Below are 22,202 nucleotides of genomic sequence, written 5' to 3'. Positions count from 1 at the left end.
CTACACTCAAACACACCCTGTTTTTACACCAGGATGAACAACAACGTTTTCAAGTCATGCCCCAAATGCAAACTGTGCATGGTTTGGAAATGATATAAGAACAATACTGGGAGCTAGAGGTTCACAGACTTTACTTATCGAGTCTTGTTCTGCAAGGGGAACACTCCCCTCTGCCTTCTCACAAGAGGCAGAGTTTATTCAATCTGATTGATTCCTGAGAACATTGCCATTACTCAGGGGAACAAAAGAGTACATTTCCACTTCTATGTGGCTCAAGAAAATGATTTAATCTATGACGTCAGGTTTTCTTATTCTCTAAAGAAATCTCGGCCTATTTAAAATGTACTAGAATGACTTGTCTTTTTTTTTGGTTTCGTCTATATCATGGACATAATAAGTCATAATTAACCTATGAATCTTAAGTTATGGCCAAATACATTTTTTGCAAGGTCACAGTGACCTTTGACCTGACCTCTGATCAGTTCATTGTTGGAAGTGGAAGTTTATGCCAAATTTTAAGAAATTCCCTAAAGGTGTTTTTGAGATATCATGTTAATGAAAATGAGACAGACAAGGTCACAGTGTTTAGCAGTTTAACCTTTGACCACCAAAGTTTAATAAGTTCATCCTTAAGTCCAAGTGGACATTTGTGCCAGAATTGAAGAAATTCCCTTCAGGTGTTCTTGAGATTTTGCATTCATGAGAATTAGACAAAGGAGCTTACATTAACAGCTTACATGGACCTCTGATTTTTGACCCACAAAATCTAGTCAGTTCGTCCTTGAGTCCAAGTAGACCTTTGTGCCAAATTTGAAGAAATTCTCTCAGGGTGCTCCTGAGATATCATGCTCACGAGAATGGGATGGACAGACATCTCTAAAACAAAATGCCTCCAGCACTGACACATAAAAAGATATCTCTAGGTTTTTGAATGATGTCCTGTAAATGCCCCGGAAAATGATTTTCTAGAAGAGTGTGAAGCCTGTTGAATTCCCCCGTGAATATCCCTGCATTGTGATGCAGCTTATCTGCTCTGGCGACTGTACCGAATCTGCTGGGTTCTTCACAGCAGACACAGGGAACATTTATGTTGACAAGTGCAAGGGATTATTTTCAAAGATTATTTCATTGTGCAGTTATCTAAAGCTGTGTGGCTAATTTGAGCACTTGAAAACGCCCTCCTATTCAATGATACAGAACAAGTAGACCATTACTTATTGTGTTGCTACTCACACTCTTTTTTGTGAATTAATTTTCTGTCTTCTTATGTCCCATTCATTGGGTTTTCACTGTACTTTCTATTATTTAACTGCAAGCACTGATTTCCCCTGACGTCCTCAGCTAAATGCCCTGCCAGGGGGATTTACACACACACACACACACACACACACACACACGTACATAACACGTCAACAGTAATTCTTGGAAGGGATAACAGAGCAAACAAATTGGGGCACAATGGTTCCAGCTTTTTATTCATATTCACATAATGAGATAACCCCCTCAAAAGAAACCCGAAGTTTTGTAGCGAAACAAACAAGTCTGAAACTTTTTAAATATAAATCCTTTAATTACGGAGCACAACTGCAGACGAGCTACGTAAACATTCATGCTAATGTCTTTCTTAGACAGAGCAGGTTGTGTTTAGAAAGAACCAGACTGGCTGGTATATTGCAATAGCTCATTAGCTGGCCCAGCGAAGCAAAGCCTCTGATAAAAGGGAGAGAATTTACCCGGAGGCAACCTCCCGAAACTCGCACTGTGTGTCGGTCCAAAAAAAAAGTTGTAAAATCTTTTAAATCAGACAGTCAAAATAATGCATTTCAGCATTCGCTTGAACACAATTCTGGAATAAGTCGAGCGTGTCCTTGTGGCCCCTTTATCTCCTCGGGGTTTCAGCTTCTTTCTTGGGTCTTTTTGTGTCCTCTCCTCTCATCAAATTTCAACAAGCAAAGTATATTTTCAGTTCAGCATTTTTGGGGAATAAGCTTATTTACTGTCTTTTAGGATTGAAATGAGAATATCATGTCTGTGCATCAAATACATAGCTGGAGTCAGGATGTGGTTCCCCTAGCTTGGCATATAAACTGTGACAGAAAAAATTATAAAACAAACAAAAAAAAGACACACCTCTTATTAAATTAACAGAAATTAACGAAATGATTCATACAACAAGTCCTTTTTTCCTACCACTCCCATGAAGAAAGAGGTAAATGTGACAGTTAGGCTTGGGCAGTATTGCTGTTTTCATGGCAACAGCTCTTGCATGAAGCTTTTGTTGTGGTTTTGCCTTTCGTTCGCACGATAATAGTGTTTTGGGGCCTGAAAATGCACATTTTTGAAACTGCTGTCCAGATTGTAACCTTTTGAGAGCGCAACCCACTCTGTTACCATGTGAACTGGCAGTAGGCGGATCCTCTGAGAACGTTGACATCATGGCCGCACTTCGCACTTGCGCTTGGAGCATTCTCTCAATGTTATCATAAGCTATGTAAACAAATGTCCTGGTTCCAGTCTTAATGCAGACATGATATTGATATACTCTTTCAGTCATAGGAAGAAGCTTAATAAGCATATTTCTTTAAAATTTGAACTATTCCTTTAATCCTTTGAAACCTGGGAAAACTGGCTTGATTTCTTTTTAAAAAAATATGACAAGATGGAAATGAGCAACTTAACAAGGAATGAGCCAAATATTAGCAAGAAATTGGTAAAATATCACACAAAAAATTACCTGAAAATCAGCAAAAAATAAAAAGAGAAAGAAATGTTAAAACAAAAACAACAAAATGGCCTCAACCTCAAAATTAAAAAGTGAAAAAAAAAAAGCAGTTTTATTTTAAATATAAAGTTATTATGATTATAAATATAGTTTTCCCAACATTTTGGCGTCCAAAAAAATAAAAAAATAAAATAAAATCACAATTCTCTCTCTCTTTTTCATTAGCACATTTTTAGATTTTTTTCTCAGTTACTCATTGCCTTTTCCCCATGTTTTTGAAAGAAATCAAACCAATTTGCTCAGGTTCTAAAAGATTTCAAATGCTTGTGAAAGACATCTGAACACAGCACAAGAAAACGGATGTGGATCCAGGTTTCAAAGGGCTAAAGCATTCTAATAAGTCCCTCTCATTCCTTCCTTGCACAGGACGAGTCTCCTTCTTCTCTTCCGGCACTGAAAACCTCCACCGTGTGGAGAAGGTGACGTGGGGGACGCGTTACGCCATCACAGTGTCCTTCACCTGCGACCCTGCACACGCCATCTCTGACCCCGCCTTGCCCTGAGGCACCCACGGGTGACGCCGCTGCTCACTGGCTCGAACCAGCCCTGCAGCAAAGAGAAGAGATCAGAGGGGAGAGACGAGGGAGGGCGAAGTGAGATTTTACTCAGAACATCAATGTCCTGATGCTGCGCGGTCAATATCTGTAATTTTCTTTTATTTTCAGATATTGACTCACTGCCCCTCACTGATTGTGCCACAGAAACAAAGCACACACACTCACTCTCTCTTCTGTGGAGGTGTTTTCTTATTTTTTATCACCTGTGTGTTTTTATCCAATTTTCTACAGCAGTGTATCTTTTCATTGCACCATCATAATTGCTAGAATTAAGTTTTCTGTGTTCTCACCACATTTCCGCAATCTTGTTGATCATTCCGGGGACGGCTTGAGCAGAGAATGCCTCTCGACTGAAACCGTTTCAAAGAGGCTAAAGTGGGATTTTGTGTTTTCTGCGTCTCGGGGTGTGTTTTTTTTTTATTTTGAGGAGAGATATAAATCTTGGGAATCACCAACTGAAGCAGTCTTTCATCGCAAAATCCCCATTCATACTCGCCCTCACCCATGACCAATGAGGTGTTTTCTTCTGAGAAGAACCCTCTCTTTGTCCAGGAGTGATTGCTTTTCTTACTTGGTTGTCATTTACCTCCATGTGGTCAGTGAGGACGATTTAAAATAAAATAACTGACAGAACCTTAAAAGTCTGTTTGCCTCATTTTTAGCACAAAAACTGTTCCGTCTTTCGTCTGTTTTACCTCCAAAAACACGATCAAGAAACCACTTAAGTAACCAGATGAATTCCCAGTTTTCATCCCGTTTTCCAATATTGTTACATGTATACCTCTATTGCTTGCTACTCTACTGGAGCCGTACTTCCTTTGTGAGCCACACACTTGTGGAATTGCTTGAATGATCAAACGCTATCATCTTGAGAAGTCGCTTTGCTCGCCTTTCTTATTTTCCACACAGCTGCTCACAACAAACCACCCTCTCCATTCTTATTCTTTACAGGTTCTGCAGTTTGAGCCTTGAATCCATCAGCCAAAATTGGTTTGATTTTTTCGCAAAAGCCAGGGGAGTGAGTAATTTAACAAGACATTGACCAAAAATTAACAAGAAATTAGTAAAAATGTACAAGATAAAGAAAGTAAAACATACAAAGAAGAAAATGAACTAAAAAATGCTGAAAGCTAAAAATATATATATTCATACTTTTTTTTTGCAGCTTTAAAACTATATTACCGCGCATAATGATGCCACTGACAAATATAAATGCACTTGATATTAACTGTGGAATACACTATAGGTATAGTATAGGTGTCCTGTTAAGGGGTACTTGCCAACTCACTGTAGACAGCTTTCTCGCTGTGCCTGTAACTTAATTACATTTATGTCGACTCAGGCAGAACAAGGCGTACTTATAACTTCACATCCACTGCAAACACACAGCTGACAGCTATTGTGCCTTTACCACAATATTGCTCTTCTCAGCTCCTTAGGGACCCATTATCAGATTCATTTATTTGTGTTAAGAGAAGCAGAACAGCAGTCCTACATGTGGAGGTGGGCTGTGTGGGAGGGATGCCAGTTTTTTGTGAAATGGGCTTATGGTGCTGGATATATGATGGTAAAACAGCAACACAGAGAACATATAGATAACAGAGTTATTTACAGCTGTCACATGTGTTCCAGCATCTTCTTCAAAGTGTTTAATCTACTCGATAATACGTTGAAACCTGAAGTTGTTAGGCAGTTTTCCCATCAAAGGAGTCATCAATCTTCAAAGTAAACGCTCTGGTCACTGTAAAGAAGCACGCGCTCATGTTGCACAGCTCTTGTGACGTATTGATCGACCAGTTTATAGAATTCTTTGATGGTCCAAACCGCAATGGACATCTTTACCTTATTCGTTTAACACTCCTTTAATGCTGTCAAGATTGGCTAATGATTTTTGTTCCTGTTACAGAAGACTGTAAACTTTTCACACAAGGTGAGAAAATTGCGTTTACCCCACAGCATAAAGTCTTCAGTGCTAAAATCAATCCAAGAAAGATCCTTTAAGTTCTTTAAATGATGGAAAGCAGTTGACCATTTCCTGAGCCCTGCCCCTTGTTAGCTGGCATTTGTATGTGTGGTTGTAAATGGGCCCTGTATGTTGTCCACGGTTTCTATAATCGCCCAATCCGAATTGCCCACATGGGTGTGTTTCAAGTGTGTCCCACATGGGTTATGCTAGGGTTACCTGGGTACCAAGTACATATGGATCCAAAATGGGCATCTCATCTGGGGCCCACTTGCGTGAACACACCCATGTGGACATATGGCATGAGGCCATAATCCCATATAGGGAAAGAAAAGGTCTGCACACCGTCAGTCTCACTGAGCAATCTTTATTTTTTCCGATGTAATGTTTACAAGATCTTCCTCAGTCCTTGAAAAAAAATGCCCATTGTGAGTTTAGCAGTGTTTGGACCTTATTCTATTTAAATGAAGTAATGCATATCTATTCTGAGCAAGTGATTGATGTCAAAAATGACTCTAAAAATGCTTTCAGTGTAGCTGTGAGTTATTTTTCAAGCCAACCACGATGGTTTCCTAGTTTTTACGCCTAAACGAAAGCTCCAACCCCCTCAAGTCCAGACACAACGCAAAAAGCTGCCCCCAGTGTCATTACAGTCACACTTCTGCCCAAACGCCAAAAATTTGACGAGTGGGGATGACATCATGTTGAACCTAAAAAAATGTGGCAAGCTGATATTCTTCAGCTTGGCCCTGAAAGAAAGGTCTAACACTATTTCAAGCTTCTCTGAGTAGTTATCAGAAAAACTAACGCTTACACTTGACACTTTTTCTTGTGTTTTTGGAAAGGATGAAAAAAAGACACCCCCCTCCAAACTCTTTTAATACAAAATTTCTCTGACACAGCTCACAGCAATTCACTATGTGCAGAAATCAAAAACTTGACAAAACTGCAGTGCCAAGATTGGGTGATAATTATTTGGGGTTTAGTAAACAGGGGGTTTTACATTGCCTGCTTTTGATTTAAATAAATAAATAAAATTTTTTTTGCAGTCCAATAACTTCAGATCCATGTATGACGCATATGTTTGGAAAGATCAGTGTAATTAATGTACAATAACATCAGTGTGCTGAGACTCTTAAAACCTGCTCATTGCCAAGCCTGTGGCTGCCATAAATTATGATACAGCATCAATTATTGCATTCTTCAGGTAATCTGAGCAAATAATAGGACTCATGATACCATGTTTTATTCTCAAAGGTTTCTAACATGACACAAGCTGTGTCATTAATTGCACTGTGTCTGATTACCACCTTTATTATCATTGGCTTGTGCAAACCGGCCCCATTACATACCAGCGTCCGGCAGGCCAAGAGAGGAGTCAGACTGCTGACTTGACTAATCCCCATTTAATGAAACTCTTGGAAATGTCTGCCAGTGGAAGCAGTTCACACACAGCTGTAAACCACATCTGGATGGTGATTTAGTCCCACTCAGACAGCTTGGAAAGTTATGCCCAAAATGTCATTCAAAAGCAAAATGATCAGCCCAGTCTCATAGAAATATGTGAAGTGGACACAAGTTCTCAACAACGCAGAAAGAAGTGGTGGGCACAAAATGTGTTCAAATTACATGCTGGCCAGAGGCTCAATTTCATATATCTACAACCAATCTTTTATGTCCGGAGTCATTACAATCTACAGAGACCCTTTGGGTGAAGGATTTGGGGTAGGTAATACCAGAGGAAATTTGAGGTTTTAGAAAGTGTACTCAGTTCTTCTTATTATGTAAGACATAGTTTTGGTTATTCAATGTAACTTGGTACCCTGTACGTACTACATTAAGGCTTGGTCGTCAAAAGTCTATGACAGTAGGTGGGTTTCCATTAACCTTTAAATTGCACAAATTTAAATTGCGAATGCATAATGAACCTAATCCAACACGTCAATTTAAAAAACTCCTGTTTATCGCAAAAAAGCTGATATTTATATTTTTACACTCGCATAAAGTGGTATTTCAGGCTATTTGAAAAAGCCGAATTTCACAAATTTGCAATGGAAACACTTTTTCACTTTTATAGATCATATGATGTCCATCACCAGGTGGTGGTAATATGACTTCATGGATGCCAACCGCCATTAAACCATAATAATAATAATAATAATAATAATAATAATAATAATAATAATAATAATAATAATAATAATAATAACTGCAACACAGTCACATGGCATGGCAACGCACAAAACATGGTGTTGTTTGTGGATAGAGGAAGAGCATGAGATCTTTTAAACTCTTCTACTTAAGATTGGCTTTATTGAGTGGCTGAAATAGAAATAAACCATAAAATAAATCCACATTCATATTTTAACACTGTGAGAACAATCTTTGTGTAAACAGATCAGCAAAAACAACCAAAAACACTATAATGTGCATGCCAGGCCTCTAGCCGGCCCTGTAACTTAGTAATGACACACCATAGAAAACCACGCACAGCGCAAAGTGCAGTCCTGACCATTCTCACAGGATCTGCGCATTGCCAGTTTACAGGGCAATAAAGGTTTTCTTTTTTTAAAAAAATACACTCTGGAATCTGATTTAAAAAGTTTGCGTTTTCAGGCCCCCCAAAACACCGTTGTTGTGTGAACAAAAGATCAAACCGCAACAGAAGTTTAACATTTCATGCAAGACCCGTTCCTGTGTAAATGGCCCCTGATATGACCAATTGGACATCAATAGTATATCCATATCATACCCACTAGATAAGAGACATCCTTTATTTCAATTGGTTACTCCTACAAATTTGGGAAAATATAGATTTTCTTCCAACTTGTTCAAATGACTAATTTCTTGATTGAAGCAACTTTTGTGGTTCAGGTTCAGGGTCAAAAAACTTCAACCAAGTAGCAACCTCCAAGGCTAAAAAAAAATGAAGCTAATACGGAAGTGCCAAGAACTGCAGTTCCTCAAAAGGCCACATGAGGCTGGCCCAAAAATCCCCAGTGACATTGAATTTTGTTCATCTGATGTCACAACCTAAATTCAACCAAATATCAATGTGTAGGCCTAATATGTTGGTCGCCGGCTTGATCATTTTGACATATTTTGTGCCCAACATTATGTGCTGCTTTAATAAGGAGTTGTGTCCATTTCATGAATTTCAGTGAGACTGTGTTGAAATGATATGAGAGCTGAACTGTACATTATAGCAGTGTAATGGCACCCTATCATACAGAAATGCAGTATCTCAGTAGACTTTGTTGAATTTGTGACTGTAACGATACTTTTAAGATTCTTGTTGAGAAATCCTTCCACGAAAGCCCAAATGTTATCATTTCTTATGAGCAAAAACTCCCAGCTGATTTGAATTCAAGTCACAAACATCTACGCAGTTTTCTATGGAGGTCAAGCACAGAGCAGTGCTTGATTAGTGCTAAAACTAGAATGTCAAAGCAGCAATTATCTATTAAGAGAAGTCACAAGTTTCTGTCCAATAACGGTGATGTGACAGACTCCTCGGGTTGGATTTCAACAACACCGGAGGAGGTGACACGCGCCGGCATGTTCTGTCATTTAAAAGGTCACATCCTGCAACTTAATAGTGTTTTCATTTGGAATGTCTCCAAAGGAAATATTCAATCCAAAAAAAAAAGGATTTTTATCCATTTCGACGCATCTCTGTCCTTCCAAACCACAAGCTGTTTTCAGCGGCAGGTTCTCATTCACTTGTGACTAATTACTGATTTTACTCAGCCGTTAAAAACAAATATATTATGTCTTCTGTGGCTCTGGGGAGCTTTATCAAGTCTAAGAAATGACAGCACTTAATGGATATCAACCTCAGTTATCTCAGCTTGGGTCAGGAGACTAGAAACCTTTGACAAAATGCAGAAAAGTGAAAGCTGCCAAAGCTTAGAAAGATTAAAAAGATGTCTTTTTGATTAAAACATTAAGATGTAGAAATGGGAATTGGGTGTGTTAATCATATGTGATATGATCTGATTGGTCAACAGCATCTGAGGGGTGTATCACGAAGTGAGATTAGTGTGTTGAGTCTAAAGTCGGGCGTTTCCATCCTACGAAGGTGGCTCTCTTTTAACTTAGCTCAATCGCCATGGTAACTTGTGCTGTCAGGACCAGTTCGTGTTCTGAGTTTTGGCTTGAAATTGGCTAAAAAACACCTTTCACTGCTTCTTTGAGCAGCATCTATAATCAGTGTCAGTAGCAGGTTGTATATAAAATTTGGGAAGTCATTTATATAGAATGTGTATAGGGGTAGGAATAAATAAGTGTGTACCTTGTACTCCTTTTCAAATGTGATATTTAAGTTTAACAGACTTAAGTATTTGTTTATTGAGAAATTGTTGGTATATTTACGTGTAATAAAGATGAATAAATTCATTCATTCATTCAGTATATAAGGGATACAGATTCTCAGCTGAGCAAACATGTTATAAATGCATTTTATCCAACTTAATGTTACAGAAATGCCACCGAACAAAGCCCTGCAATAACATTAATGCTTAATGTATGCATCGCATCACTTTTTTTTGAAAATACACAGAAACCTACAGTACATCAGTGATACTAAAAATCTGAGCAAGAATATTGTTCCATTTTAATAATGGTCCAAACAGTGATGCTCACAACAAATTATTTTAATTTTTTTAAAACACCATTTCCTTGTCTAGTTCTGAGTCTTATTTGCCTTGTCTGTTACACATTTTACAATTATTTTTGCTAATTTTTGGGGTCATTCTTTCTTTCCCTGCTCACTTCCTTCTTCTCATGTTTTTTTTTTTTTAAGAAATCAAACAGATTCTTTCAAGTGTTAACTTGTGAATTCAAAAAATTAGTAATTTTCTGCCATCTTTCCTCGGGTTGTTGTCATCAAAGCATCAGTGTTGTAGGCGGCATGCAATTAATCTTTTTTAAGTGTCATTTGACTTGTTTTATGTTAACGCTCTCAGAGCCTGAAGCAGGAAGTTAACAGACACAGTCGATAACCTCCTCCTTGGTTCCTGTTATCTCTTAGTGCAGGTTTAGGGTTTGTTGAGCCCGCTCAGCCAAAGAGAGCTCGGCTCTGTTGAACTCGCTTCATCATACAACCCCCGGGACTCGAATACAAATGAGTCTAATGAGCAGATGAAGTTCAGGTAGAGAAAGAGGGTGGACAAGCTCAGGTAAGATGAATAAAGTGATGAGGCAGAAGAGCAGGCAGGAAGCTGATTTGAGCAGAGACAGACTAATGAGGCTGATGCAGAGCAGGCATGCAGCTGGGAAAAAAGATAAAAGCAGCACAGAAACACAGGAGGGGAAGAACACTGCAAACAGAAACCCCCAAAACAAAAGAAAACACAATCTTCTTCATAACAAACCCACGAGGGAAAACAAAGCCAGACTAACAATTATAGGTGACTTAAATGAGTCTTTTACCCAGAATCAGACCAAAAGGTCATCAAGACACTGATTGTGACACCATGTAAAACCATCAGGTCCTCCACCACTGCAGGCAGAGAAAAGGCACATGTCTTCACTGCTGCATAAAATCCGCACTATTGTCTGTAGAACCTTATTAGACAGTTGAAATTCACCGAATGAAAAGCCATCAATAAAAAGATGCACACACACATACATTCATTATAAATTCTGAAGTTATGATTCTACATTGTGAGATGTGTTTGTTGATGGTCTGCTGTGGCAACCTGGGCTCTTATATTGCTACATCTTTATATATAAGGCAATTCTTGGTGTGCTCCTACACTACCTAAGTGTTTTTATCATATAGAAAAGTAGCAGATATAATCATTGCACTATCTGTCCCAGACACTCAGATAGAAATTGGGACAATGACTTTTGGGTTTTCTGCACCCTCAGCCTTGCATTTGTTGCAGAATGACTTGAAACTCAATGAATGTTATGAAATGTTTTATAATCTAAAATAAAAGATGTAGAAGCAGATTTTATAGGAGGTCAATGTTTATAGTTTCCCTGGTTGTACAGCTTACTCCCAGAAAGTTCTCAGTTGACTCAGATAAGGGGCATGGGAGAGTCCAAACTCTGGACTTTCATGCAGGAGTCAGGAGTTTTCTTCTGTCTGAATGTGATGCGTTTTTTTTCTACACTTTACCATGTGAGTCCTAATCCTAACCATCTGTGCCAGCATGTGCGCATGTGCAGAGAATACGTCTGTTTTCTGATTGGTTAATCCTTTAACACCTGAGCCATCATCAATTTTCTATTGCTGCATTTAGCGCTTTTGGGCTGCATTTAGAAGAAAATTGGTTTGATTTCTTTCAAAAGCACAGGAAAAATATAATGAGAAACTTCGCAAGAAATATCCTGCAAACTAAAAAAAAAGATAGCGGTGAAACGGAAATAACACAGTGAGGGAAGATATTCCAGAAAACTACATTTTCAATTATTTGTAAATTTAAAATAACATTACACAAATAAAGGAAAGGGGGAAAAAGAAAGCAATTTTAATAAGAAATACATTTTTGGAACATTCTTGATTTTATTTTCTTGTGTTTTGTGTAAGTTTGTTTTTTTTCTTAAATTTTTTCTTTTTTTTCTATTTTCCAGAAATTTCCTTGTAATGTTTTATTAATTTCTTATTAAGATTTAGGCAAATAATATGTTCAAATACAGTCAAGTAGATGTTTCTCAGTTTGAAGTTTGGACTGAATGTACAGACTCACCTATGGTGAAAAATATTACCTGTGTACTGCACTGTCTAATTCCTCTCTCTGGGGATTACAGCGTACATTGAAGCAAAGCTAAAAGTGCTTCACTCCAGCTCATGGGTGAACACATTTCACAGGCTCAGGGGAGAAATCAACAAATCCCTCCAAGATTTCTCATGAATCTTGAACGTATGCAGCCATAAGCTGATAAGTCCCACAGAGACAAGATCGCATCCAAAAATTTGCATTGAGGAAATGCTGCAGAGAGGTGTCAGACTGTGTGGGGAAAAGTGAGAAAAAAGAAAGAAAAGCTGAGGCCATTTCCACATCTATGCTGTGACAATGTTTGGGAAGCACAGAGGCGAATGGCTGCAATGAATTTATGCATGAGTTTGTGACATTTGACATGCAAACGCACAGAAAAAGTCAAAGTGTACCAAAGTGTTGCAATCCCACCTGGGGCATTAGTTTGAAAATGTCACGGTTCTGGATATCATTCAGATCGTATTCATAATCATAAGAAATGTGATGCCACGGATGTTTTTTTTTCTGTCAGAGAGTGTGTTTGTGGAACACAGCAGCTGTGTCCAGACATGCATAATATTACCATCCATGCAGCTGCACACACGGTTTGTTTTCCAGTCCCTGTCTCCTGAATCTAAAAGGGGACAGAGTAACGTTACAGCAGATGGTTGTGCGCGCTGATAAGACTTTAATAAGTCAGATTAAAGGAAAAGAGCTTCCATTCAGCACTACAAGCCATCTTAATTAAAGAGTTATGAACTCTCCATAAAACATGAGGCACATTTATGCCTTGCTTATTAAGACACCTGCCTAAAGGAACATCCTGAACAGAAGGGGCCGTCACCTTCATCTCGCTATACTTTATTAAAAGAACAGTTCACCCCAAAAATAAAAAAGAAAAAAAATTTTCTCTTTCCTGAATTGCTATTTAACCTGGATTGTCTTGGTGTGAGTTGCAGAGTGTTGGAGAGTGTCTGCCTTCTCTCAAATAAAATGGAACTAAATTGAACTTTGTTTGCACCGCCAAAGGATCCAAAAAAAAGCGAAAAAAAAAGGAAAATTAAACAACAATGTCTCTTTCCAGAAATCATGACCTGGTACCTCAAGATAGTTCACATAACTGTCTGTGAGTAGTTTCATGTGGGAACTATTTTCTTTGTACTGAACTACTCTCACCAACCGTATTAACGCGCAGTAGGAAGTGTGCATCTACTCATGGCTGAGGGGCTACAATATTACAGTGACCTGCAGCAGAGGGCTGAGGCTGGAATTGAACCTGCAGCTGCTGTGGTGAGGAAACAGCCTTTGTGCATAGGGAGCCCACTCTATCCACTGAGCCACCAGGTATGCCCAGGTTATGATTTCTGGTTAATTCCATTATATCGGAAAGAAGGTGGACATCTCTACGGCTGATGTCTCAACACTCACACTAAAACAATATAGACTGATAATTAGCACTACAGACTGGAAGAGAAATCTAAGTTGCCTTGGATGTTGAGCAAATTAGGTGATCAGTTATTGAATTAAAAAATTTGAATACAACACTTTTTATGAGAAAGTAAATGCTGCAGAGGTGTCATCATTCTCAATGAGGTAAGTAGGCCACAGTTCAGATTAGTGAACAGAGCATACAAAGCCTCATTGGAAGCGCTCCTTCTTAGCAGTAGGAGTTTTTGGCACTGAGTTTGCCACAGGAGTGGAAGTGTGTTTGCCTCTGTGGGATGATGCGTGCAAATTGAGTGAAAATGATTGGCCATGCAGGTGGAGGTTTTTTTTCGTTGCCTGCCAAAGAACACCTTTGCAATCCAGATGTGGGCTCAAATCAGTTTCTCTGAGCTAAATATAGTCACAAAGACAAAATACCCAGAATGTAACTGCTACGGAAATAGATTGTTTTGAGCTTTAATTAGTGATGTGATGAAAAATAACCAACCAGGCTGAGCAGTCAACTGCCCACAGGCCCCAGACCCTGAGGGGCCCCTGAACTAGTTTTCAGGGTTCCCACGCATTATCATGAACGAAATTTAAAAACTTTTCCGTGACTTTTCAAGGACCACCCAATTTTTTTTTTCTTGCCCCACTTGCCAGGGGATTTCCAAATATATAACATTAAAACTCGTTCAGGGACTGTCTAAAATTTGAAAATTAGAATGATAATTTCTGTTTTTACAGTGTCTGGCTGTGATAAATGGGGTCATTTTGACGTTTTTACTAAACATAACATGCTTTTAAATAAATGTAAGAAAAAAATGAAAATATGACTTCCAGACCATGTTTTTAATTTAAAAAAAATAAGAAAACAAAAACACAATTACCAATAATACCCAATAATATTGTTTCAGGTTTCTATAAAAGATGACAAAATTCTTAGAAAAAAAAGAAGAAATAATCGCCAAAAACTAAGAAAATAGATTGTCAAAGGTTTTATAGAAAACATGCCTACCAAACCCGGGGGGATGTTTTCTTCTTCTGGTGAGTCACTGCAAAACGGTGTGAAAGCAGATTTAGATGAAACATTTTCTGACCTCTAGACACTAGTTACCTACTGTTTATTTCAACAAAGTCTTGTAGGTTTGGCAATGGCGCTTTTAGGCTGTTTTTGGTTAAATAAAAAAAAGATCTTACTCTTTAACCTTAAGGTCTGTCTCAGCGGGGATCCTTTCTATAATATTGTCAGACACTTAATATAGTGAGCATGTCAGTGGCAAAAAACAAGCACTTTTAGTCGATGTAAATTGAGGGTGCACAAATGCTTCAAGTGGTTACATTGCAGCCTGTCTTTCTCAATTCTGGACCAGTTTTAAAAAATGATTGTCTCCATTAAGCCCAGGTTAGATGAAAGATTTGCGATGAGACGGATTCAAAGTGACAACTACTTGCAACATGTCTGCAAAGTTTTAAAACCCCGCAAGTTCACACCAATGCAACTAGACGAGATGGTTTATCATCTCCATAGCAACCTCTCTATATGCTTCTGTTCTGATTTCCCACTTTTTAGGTTTATTTGTTGCCTAGCTGAATATCATTTGTAACTTCCTAAAATATGAGTGAGGTAAGTGATACATGCTACAGCTGCATTTGTAGTAGGCTGATGATGAAACAGAGAAAACACAAACAAAATGACCTGAACTTTGGATGGATCCTATTTATAGTAAATAAGCCACAGTAATTTCAATAACCAGCACTGATAAATTGGTGAATGTGTGTGTGTGTGTGTGTGTGTGTGTGTGACATGCAGCACATGAAGTGAGCAGCAGCGGCGACCCACGGTGTGACACTGACACACCATGAGGACAAAGACTATGAGTCGTGCCTACAGCTGCTGGGATGTAAATGAGGCGGACTCAGACTCGACAGGGATGGAAGGTTGTTGTCAGAAATTGCAGCAGTAAGTCGCCGTCTGTGGACAGATAACTGACTTTACCTGCTGACTTTACTGCAAGCTGATTGGCTGTTGAAACAGGTTACGTGCCGTATGTTCTAAAACCAGCCGCTTGCAATTTGACCAGCTGAGCTGCAGGTGACATCATCAACTGGAGTTGAGCTGAAACTGACCACATCACACCACTGTGACTTTTCTCTGCAATGTTTGAAGGTGGTTTTGTCTTACTGGGAATCATATGTCTGAACTGTGCTTTAGTCACTGATACACAACGGACATTTCTCAATTAAGTCTAAATTGCTCTCCATTTTTTGACAGGAGGTGGAGGATGACTAGGGGCCCAACTGCACCTTTTTGCCCCAAGCCCCCCCTCCCCAAGAGTCCGGCCATGCTCATGTTCGCACAGCAAATTAAATGTCTGTCTTTGCAAACAATATCGAAACTGAATCAGCATGCTGCATTAACCCTTTGAAACCTGGCGTGACATCTCTTTTCTTGTGCTGCTTTCAGACGCCTTTAAAGCTTTGAACCCAGAGCAAATTGGTGCAATTTCTTTCGAAAACATGGGAAAAAGGAAAATGAGCAACCTAGCAAGAAATGCTCCACAAAATGCAAGAAAATAGTATGTCAAAGGACTACAATTAAAAATGAGCCAGATGGCCAACACTGACACATTTACAGAAATGATGAATAATATGTGTTGTCTTTCTAAATATAATGGATGAAATGAAAATTAAATTTAGCAGATTATTTAAAAAAAAGAAAACATATGGGAAAAATGTCTAGAAAAAAAGAAAACAGCAAGCGAAGATGTCTAGGAAAAAAAGAAGAAGAAAAAAGCGGGGTAAAATTATATTTATGGCTTATTATAATATTTGCACATTTTAAATTATGCTATGGAATTGTTTATTTTTTAAGCATTTTTCTAGGCTTTTTGCCTTGCATGTTTTGTTTCATTAACTTTATTTTTCAGTTTTTTTGTTTATTTTGTTTTTTCTTTCTATCTTTCTTTCTTTCCTTCTTTCTTTCTGTCTTTCTTTTTCTTCCTTCTTTCTCTTCAGCTACATCTTTTTTAAAAACTAATTTTCAGGTAATTTTGTGGTACTTTTTAAAAAAAAATATTTTCTTGCCATATTTTGGGTCATTTCCTCTTTTCTAGCTAATTGCCCTCTTAATGTTTCTGAAAGAAATCAAGCCAATTCGCACAGGTTTCAAGGAGTTAACATGCATTTATGCATATATATATATAAGAACTGTTGTATTGGCACGTTTTAGCTTCTATAATTAAAACGGAGTCCTTGTACTGAACACAGCACCGAGGAATCAGCTCCTCCTCAGATGGTGAGGAGGTGAAGAAGCGCAGCAGAGAGAAGCGTCACAGTGCTAATGGGGCTCGGTGGGGCTTTATGGCAAAAACAGCAGCATGGATGGAACAACAGTTTATTTTCTCTCTGGCTAGAGAGGATTTTATTATGACTCTAGCGTAGTGCTGCTTGAATCATTATATCATGAGAAAGTGTTTGCCTTTGGTCACCAGTGCTCGGCTTTTACGCAGGTAGAGGTTATCACCCACCTAGTGCTGTTCCAAAATCTTCCTCTTTTCCTCAAGGTGATTGACAAGTCACTTGAACGTCCCCATGACCAGCGTCTCGGAGTTGAACTCAAATTGATTGCCGGAGGACGCGGACTTCCCCCACGAGTAGAGGCTAGGCGGCCGCTGCTTGAACGAGGACGTGTACCTGTAGAAGCTCCTGTGCCTGTTCTTCAGGTACTCCCTGTAGTTCTTGGTGAGCAGCGTGTACAGGAAAGGGTTAATGCAGCTGTTGCTGTATGTGAGGCTCGCCACCAGGTAGTTGATGCAGGTGTGCGTCTGCGAGGCCAGGCTCAGCGGCTTGGTGTGGTACAGAGGCAACAGCTGCCAGATCCAGAAGGGAAGGAAGCACGCCCAGAACACCAGCACGATGGTGAAAATCATGATGAGCACTTTCTGCTTCGGTGACCGCTTGGCGCCTCTGCTGATCACAGTGTTGCGCTCCGACTCCAAATAAGTGCGCGCCAACTTGACGTACAGGTAGCCGATGATGAGCCCCGGTGCCATGATGCTGGTGCCAAACAGGACCGTCACATAGACTTTATAAGCCACGGGCGCCCAGGTGGGTGCGCACATCCGCTTCACACCTCCATCCGGCGTCTTCTTGGTAGTCTGGGCGACCATTATCATCATGGGCACAGTGAGGACCAGAGAGAGCAGCCAGACCCCCCACGCTAGAGCTTTACGGTAACTCTTGGAGCGTCTCACCGTGTCCAGTGGCTTGGTGACGGCCAGGTAGCGCTCCGTGCACATGACGGTGAGCGTAAAGATGCTGGCGTGCATGGTGAGGAGGTCCAGGCTGAGCAGGATGCGGCAGCCCACATCCCCGAAGTACCAGTCCTTTAGGAAGTAGGTGGACACAACGAAGGGGATGGTAGAGAGGTAGAGCAGGTCCGCCACGGCCAGGTTTATGATGGAGATGTACATGGAGGTGGCGAAGCGGATCGAGTGGCACATCACCACTAGCGTGTACACATTCCCCGACACTCCGATGATGTAGACGAAGGAGAGAAGCGTCCCGAAAGTGGACGTGATAACGAGTTCGTGGTCAGTCCCGGAGCCGCCGACCCGCGGCGCGTTTAAATCCCCAGACTTGTTATACATCGCGCGCTCCGGTGATCTACTCTCCGGATGTTTTGGCTTCGTGCTCTCGGACTTCTCTCCGGAGAAGTTTGGAAAGATGCGCACCGGCACAGGTTGCGTCTTGCGTTTCCGCCTCTCCGCTCACCGCCTGCTGCTCTTTTGCTCCTGACGTCACCACTGCTATACTCACACCGAGGATGTTATATCAAAAATGTATTAGATATTCAACCCGTGCCATGACTGTGAATATGGTTCAGCTTTAAATGGAAGAGTTTGCGCGAGAAAGGAGAGCATGCTCCTTAAACACTGAGAGATGTGATTCTGAAAAAAAAAGTTTGCAGTGTGCACCTGATGCCACAGAAACAACAAGACAATCCAAAGAAAATCCACAAAGAGTCACTTTTACGCACAGACTTGCTGGAGCAATGATTTCAAAATCACTTTTATATCTCCTAGTTAATCTCCGATGTGCCATTTCTCGCTGCAAATGAGACCGATAACGACGAGTCTAAGCAGCACAGATAATTAATCTTTTCCTCTTGCACTGACCACATGAGAGATCACACACTTAGGACTCCCCTTTCTGTTCCCACAGATCCAATTAATGCCCTTTCTTGTGCACATGGGCCAGCCTGCAGCTCAGGTCGGTTGATTGTTCAGCAGGAAGTTCAACTAAATTATTAAGATTGTTATCATTTGAAGCAGAGATAGCTCGAAATGTCAGGGGATAATTACAGACCTTGGTAAGAATAAAATCTAACTTTTTTCTTGTCTTTTTACAAAAGCTGACATAGCAATTTTGGTTCCCTGGGCAAGCTTGCCCAGTCCCCCTCACCCCCCTCAAAATGAAAAACCTTGTACTATTATGATGCTTGTAATTTGTTAGTATACTAATATATAGAGAGAATAAATGCATGGTATTAATACTAATATTAATACCATAAATATTTAGCGTAACATACTTAAACCAAATGGTAGAGATGGCTCAGTCAGGTTGAATTAAGTTCAACCCATATTTCATTACTATAGTGACTCAAAAAGTGCTCTATCAAACAGTCGAGTGGAACATTAAAGGATTATAGGAAGATCCACCACTCTTTAGAGATGTAGGAATATCTCTTAATGCTGCAACTTCACTTCAGAAAGTCAATTAAGGCTCCTTCTTTTTATTTCCAAGGACAACACTTTTGAATAATAAATGAAATCAGATTCTTTGCCAATAGATTAATTTTTTATTGCCACATTCATTTTTTTCGGAATAAGTATCACTCATGGATGGATGAGTAAACAGGCCTGCCAGCCACAGGCCCAGGGGCCCAAAGTGTCATGCCCCCCCTGGCCTTTATTAGCAAAATGTCAAATTAGCATTTACTTGACAGGAAGACAATGAAAATAACCAGCAAAAGACATAAAATGACAAACAATATACAAAATTACCTTAAAGAGACACAATCACAAAGAGACACAAAATGATAAAAAAGACACAAAATTACTCAAAAAGACCCCAAACTAAAAAAAGTAGATACAAAATGACCACAAAATGATAAGAAAAAGCTACAGAATTACTGTACAAAGACACAATGCAACCACAAGGAGACAGAAAATGACCACAAAATGGTTTAAAAAAGACACAGAATTGTCTTAAAAAGACACAAAACAACCACAAGGAGACACAAAATGACCAGGAAAACACACAAACCCACCAAAAAATTCATTAGAACTACAAAAAGAAGTCTGTGTGTCTGTGTGTCTCACTCTGATGTGTGAGAGGTGATGAGGCCCTTAGCATATCTGTGTCCAGGGGTTCATGGTCTTATAATCCGCCCATGGCATCACAACTTCCAGTAGGCCTACGAGAACACAAAAAAAGGAAGCAGACAGTCATGATGGTTTGATATTTCCAAACAGACAAATACCTGCAGTGTGTCCCCTATATTCTTCAGAAAGTTGTCCGTTTATTGTCTTTTTTTTTTTCATTTCAGTTTGCTCTCTCACATCCCCTCTCATCTTCCCAAATCGATGAGGATGTTCTGAGCCAGCAATCATGAGCCAATAATCTTACCCAGACAGTGTAGGTGTCCTCAGACTCTATCCATCCACGGGTGACTGATCTCCAAGGCCGACTGCGATACTGTACCATCCATCCTCAAAGCTAAAAACCACTCTCAGACACTCTGTGTGGAGTGTGTGTGTGTGTGTGTGTGTGTGTGTGTGTGTGTGTGTGTGTGTGTGTGTGTGTGTGTGTGTGTGTGTGCATCTGTCACAGTTTCAGTTTCAGCTCATGGACAGAGCAGCTCTGAGCCATAAATATAACAGTCATTAGTTAGGTCATGTTGGGCTCAAAGTGCAGAGGAAAAGGCAAGGAAGGTATGAGAGGTAGCAGTTAAAGGAATACTTCACCCACAAAAGTATCATTTATATTTCATTTATTTAGCCCTCAAGAGGTCCTTTGATATCCTAACGCTTTTGTTCCTGACAAAAAAATGTCACGTCAATGTAAAAATATTATATATCAATAATTTAAAAAAAAACTACTTCAGTTTTTTTTTAAAAAAACAAAACAAAAAACAAAACAAAAAAAAAACCCAACAACAACAAACCCCTCAATAATTTCCATAAAATAAATTTCAAGGAGTCTTTGCTTATTATTATTATCAGGGCCTGATATGGGTCAATGATTGGCAGGAATATTGATTTTGATGCGTCATTATTTTTTCTACAGTGTCAGATTTAAAAAAAAAAAAATCTCACACTCGAGATCCTAATGACAAAAAATGTCAGCTTCCTTTTCATTGTACTCTTTTTTAAAAAAAATCTCTTTTGTGCTAATTTTGATGTCATTTAAAAAAATGTGGTCAAGATGTGCATTGCTTTCTCCAAATGTTTTTCAAAAAACAAAAACAAACAAACAAACAAAAAAATTGCTCAGGTTTTAAAGGGTTAATCTGGCTCTGGCTGCCCTTTGTGTAATGTGTATATATCCTGCTGTCAAGTTCCATTAAACCCTGTGCAAACCATACACAGAAGCTGAATAATAGATCATTTGTAATTATTTGATCATATTTATTTACGTATTTTGAATACGTATCATCGAGTGCTCCTCTCAGTGACGTACATTGATGATGCACAAATGTCCTGAGCAGCTACATTGCAGCCTGTTTTGCAGCTGCCAGCTGCAGGCATTTCACTAAATGCTAAACCAATTTCGAAAACTGTTGTTCCCATTAGTCACACAAAAACATGAGAAAATCGTCTCCAGGTTGAAAAATACTGAAGTTACCCTTTAAAAAGATCAGCTGTGTAAATTATGGGTCTGGACAACAAAGGGACCACAGACAACTTGCTACATTTATAAGGAAGATTTGTCTTTTCACAATCTGTTTTTTACCCCATTAACTTTTATTATGGAAACAAATAAAGTCAGAGAGAAGAGAAGAGTCTGTCTGTCAGCTAGAAATACTGTTTACATCATTTGTCGACATTTCCATTCAGTCACATGTGAGACTGATTATTCCTGTGTGTGGCGTTTGATGATTTACAGAATTTCATTTTTTTCTGTAGCCTAATAAATAATTTCCAGCATTCAAGAGACACCATCATCATATTCTGTTGCTCTTAAATAATTAATTCCCAATCAGAATGTCAATAAATACAGACGCAAATAATGAATAAATAATAGGAATGCATCCTGTGCCTCTGAGCAGGACAAAGTACAGTATGAATACAGAATACAGGTTGTTATTCATGTGCAGGTGTTTGTTAAATAGAGAGAGAACTCTGCTGCTCTGGCAGTGATAATTGTATGCCTTTATTAGTGTGTGCAGACACAAACAGCTGTTTAAGCCCACTGACAGCTGATCCAGCTGTGATCAGCTGTGTCAGAAATGGACAAGGAAAAGATTTCTCATTTTAAAAAAGTCCCACTTTCCTCTCTCCTTGTGTGGTCTGTCCATGCATCTCTGGTGGAAGGGAGTAAGATGCAAGGAAAAGACACCACTTTTGTCATCTCAGACCAAGCTGCAACCTCTGTGGCAGAAAAAAAATGTCCATGCATTAGTGCCAAAAAATGCAGTTCATCGAATGGCCACTAGAGGCTGGCTCCAAAACAGAATACATTGCCATAGAGTCCCATGTTAA

General features: G+C 39.4%; 2 protein-coding genes across 2 annotated transcripts in view; one reads left to right on the top strand and one right to left on the bottom strand.

Moving 5' to 3' along the window:
- The window catches only part of ogfod3 (2-oxoglutarate and iron dependent oxygenase domain containing 3), a 29,588-nt gene extending 25,608 nt beyond the window's left edge, over window positions 1-3,980 (top strand). Inside the window, exon 9 of the mRNA XM_042507589.2 lies at window positions 3,149-3,980. Within this exon, the coding sequence (XP_042363523.2) occupies window positions 3,149-3,285 (137 nt within the window). The 3' untranslated portion in view covers window positions 3,286-3,980. The remainder of the gene's footprint in view (window positions 1-3,148) is intronic.
- A 12,807-nt stretch (window positions 3,981-16,787) lies between these two features.
- LOC121958574 (urotensin-2 receptor) lies at window positions 16,788-18,262 on the bottom strand. Its single transcript, XM_042507588.2, has one exon. The coding sequence runs from the start codon at window positions 18,084-18,086 to the stop codon at window positions 17,013-17,015; it is 1,074 nt and encodes a 357-aa protein (XP_042363522.1). The 5' UTR covers window positions 18,087-18,262; the 3' UTR covers window positions 16,788-17,012.
- Between the last annotated feature and the right edge of the window lie 3,940 nt (window positions 18,263-22,202).

The sequence above is a fragment of the Plectropomus leopardus genome, chromosome 19 (assembly GCF_026936395.1).
Source record: "Plectropomus leopardus strain MGB_pleo_1.0 chromosome 19, ASM2693639v1, whole genome shotgun sequence".
Lineage (NCBI taxonomy): Eukaryota > Metazoa > Chordata > Actinopteri > Perciformes > Serranidae > Plectropomus > Plectropomus leopardus.
Note: the sequence above shows the minus strand (reverse complement) of the source record. Positions and strands in the feature narration are given on the sequence as shown.

Excerpts from the sequence above, each read along its gene's own strand:
- LOC121958574 (XM_042507588.2), bottom strand. The coding sequence starts at position 18,086 with ATGTATAACAAGTCTGGGGATTTAAACGCGCCGCGGGTCGGCGGCTCC.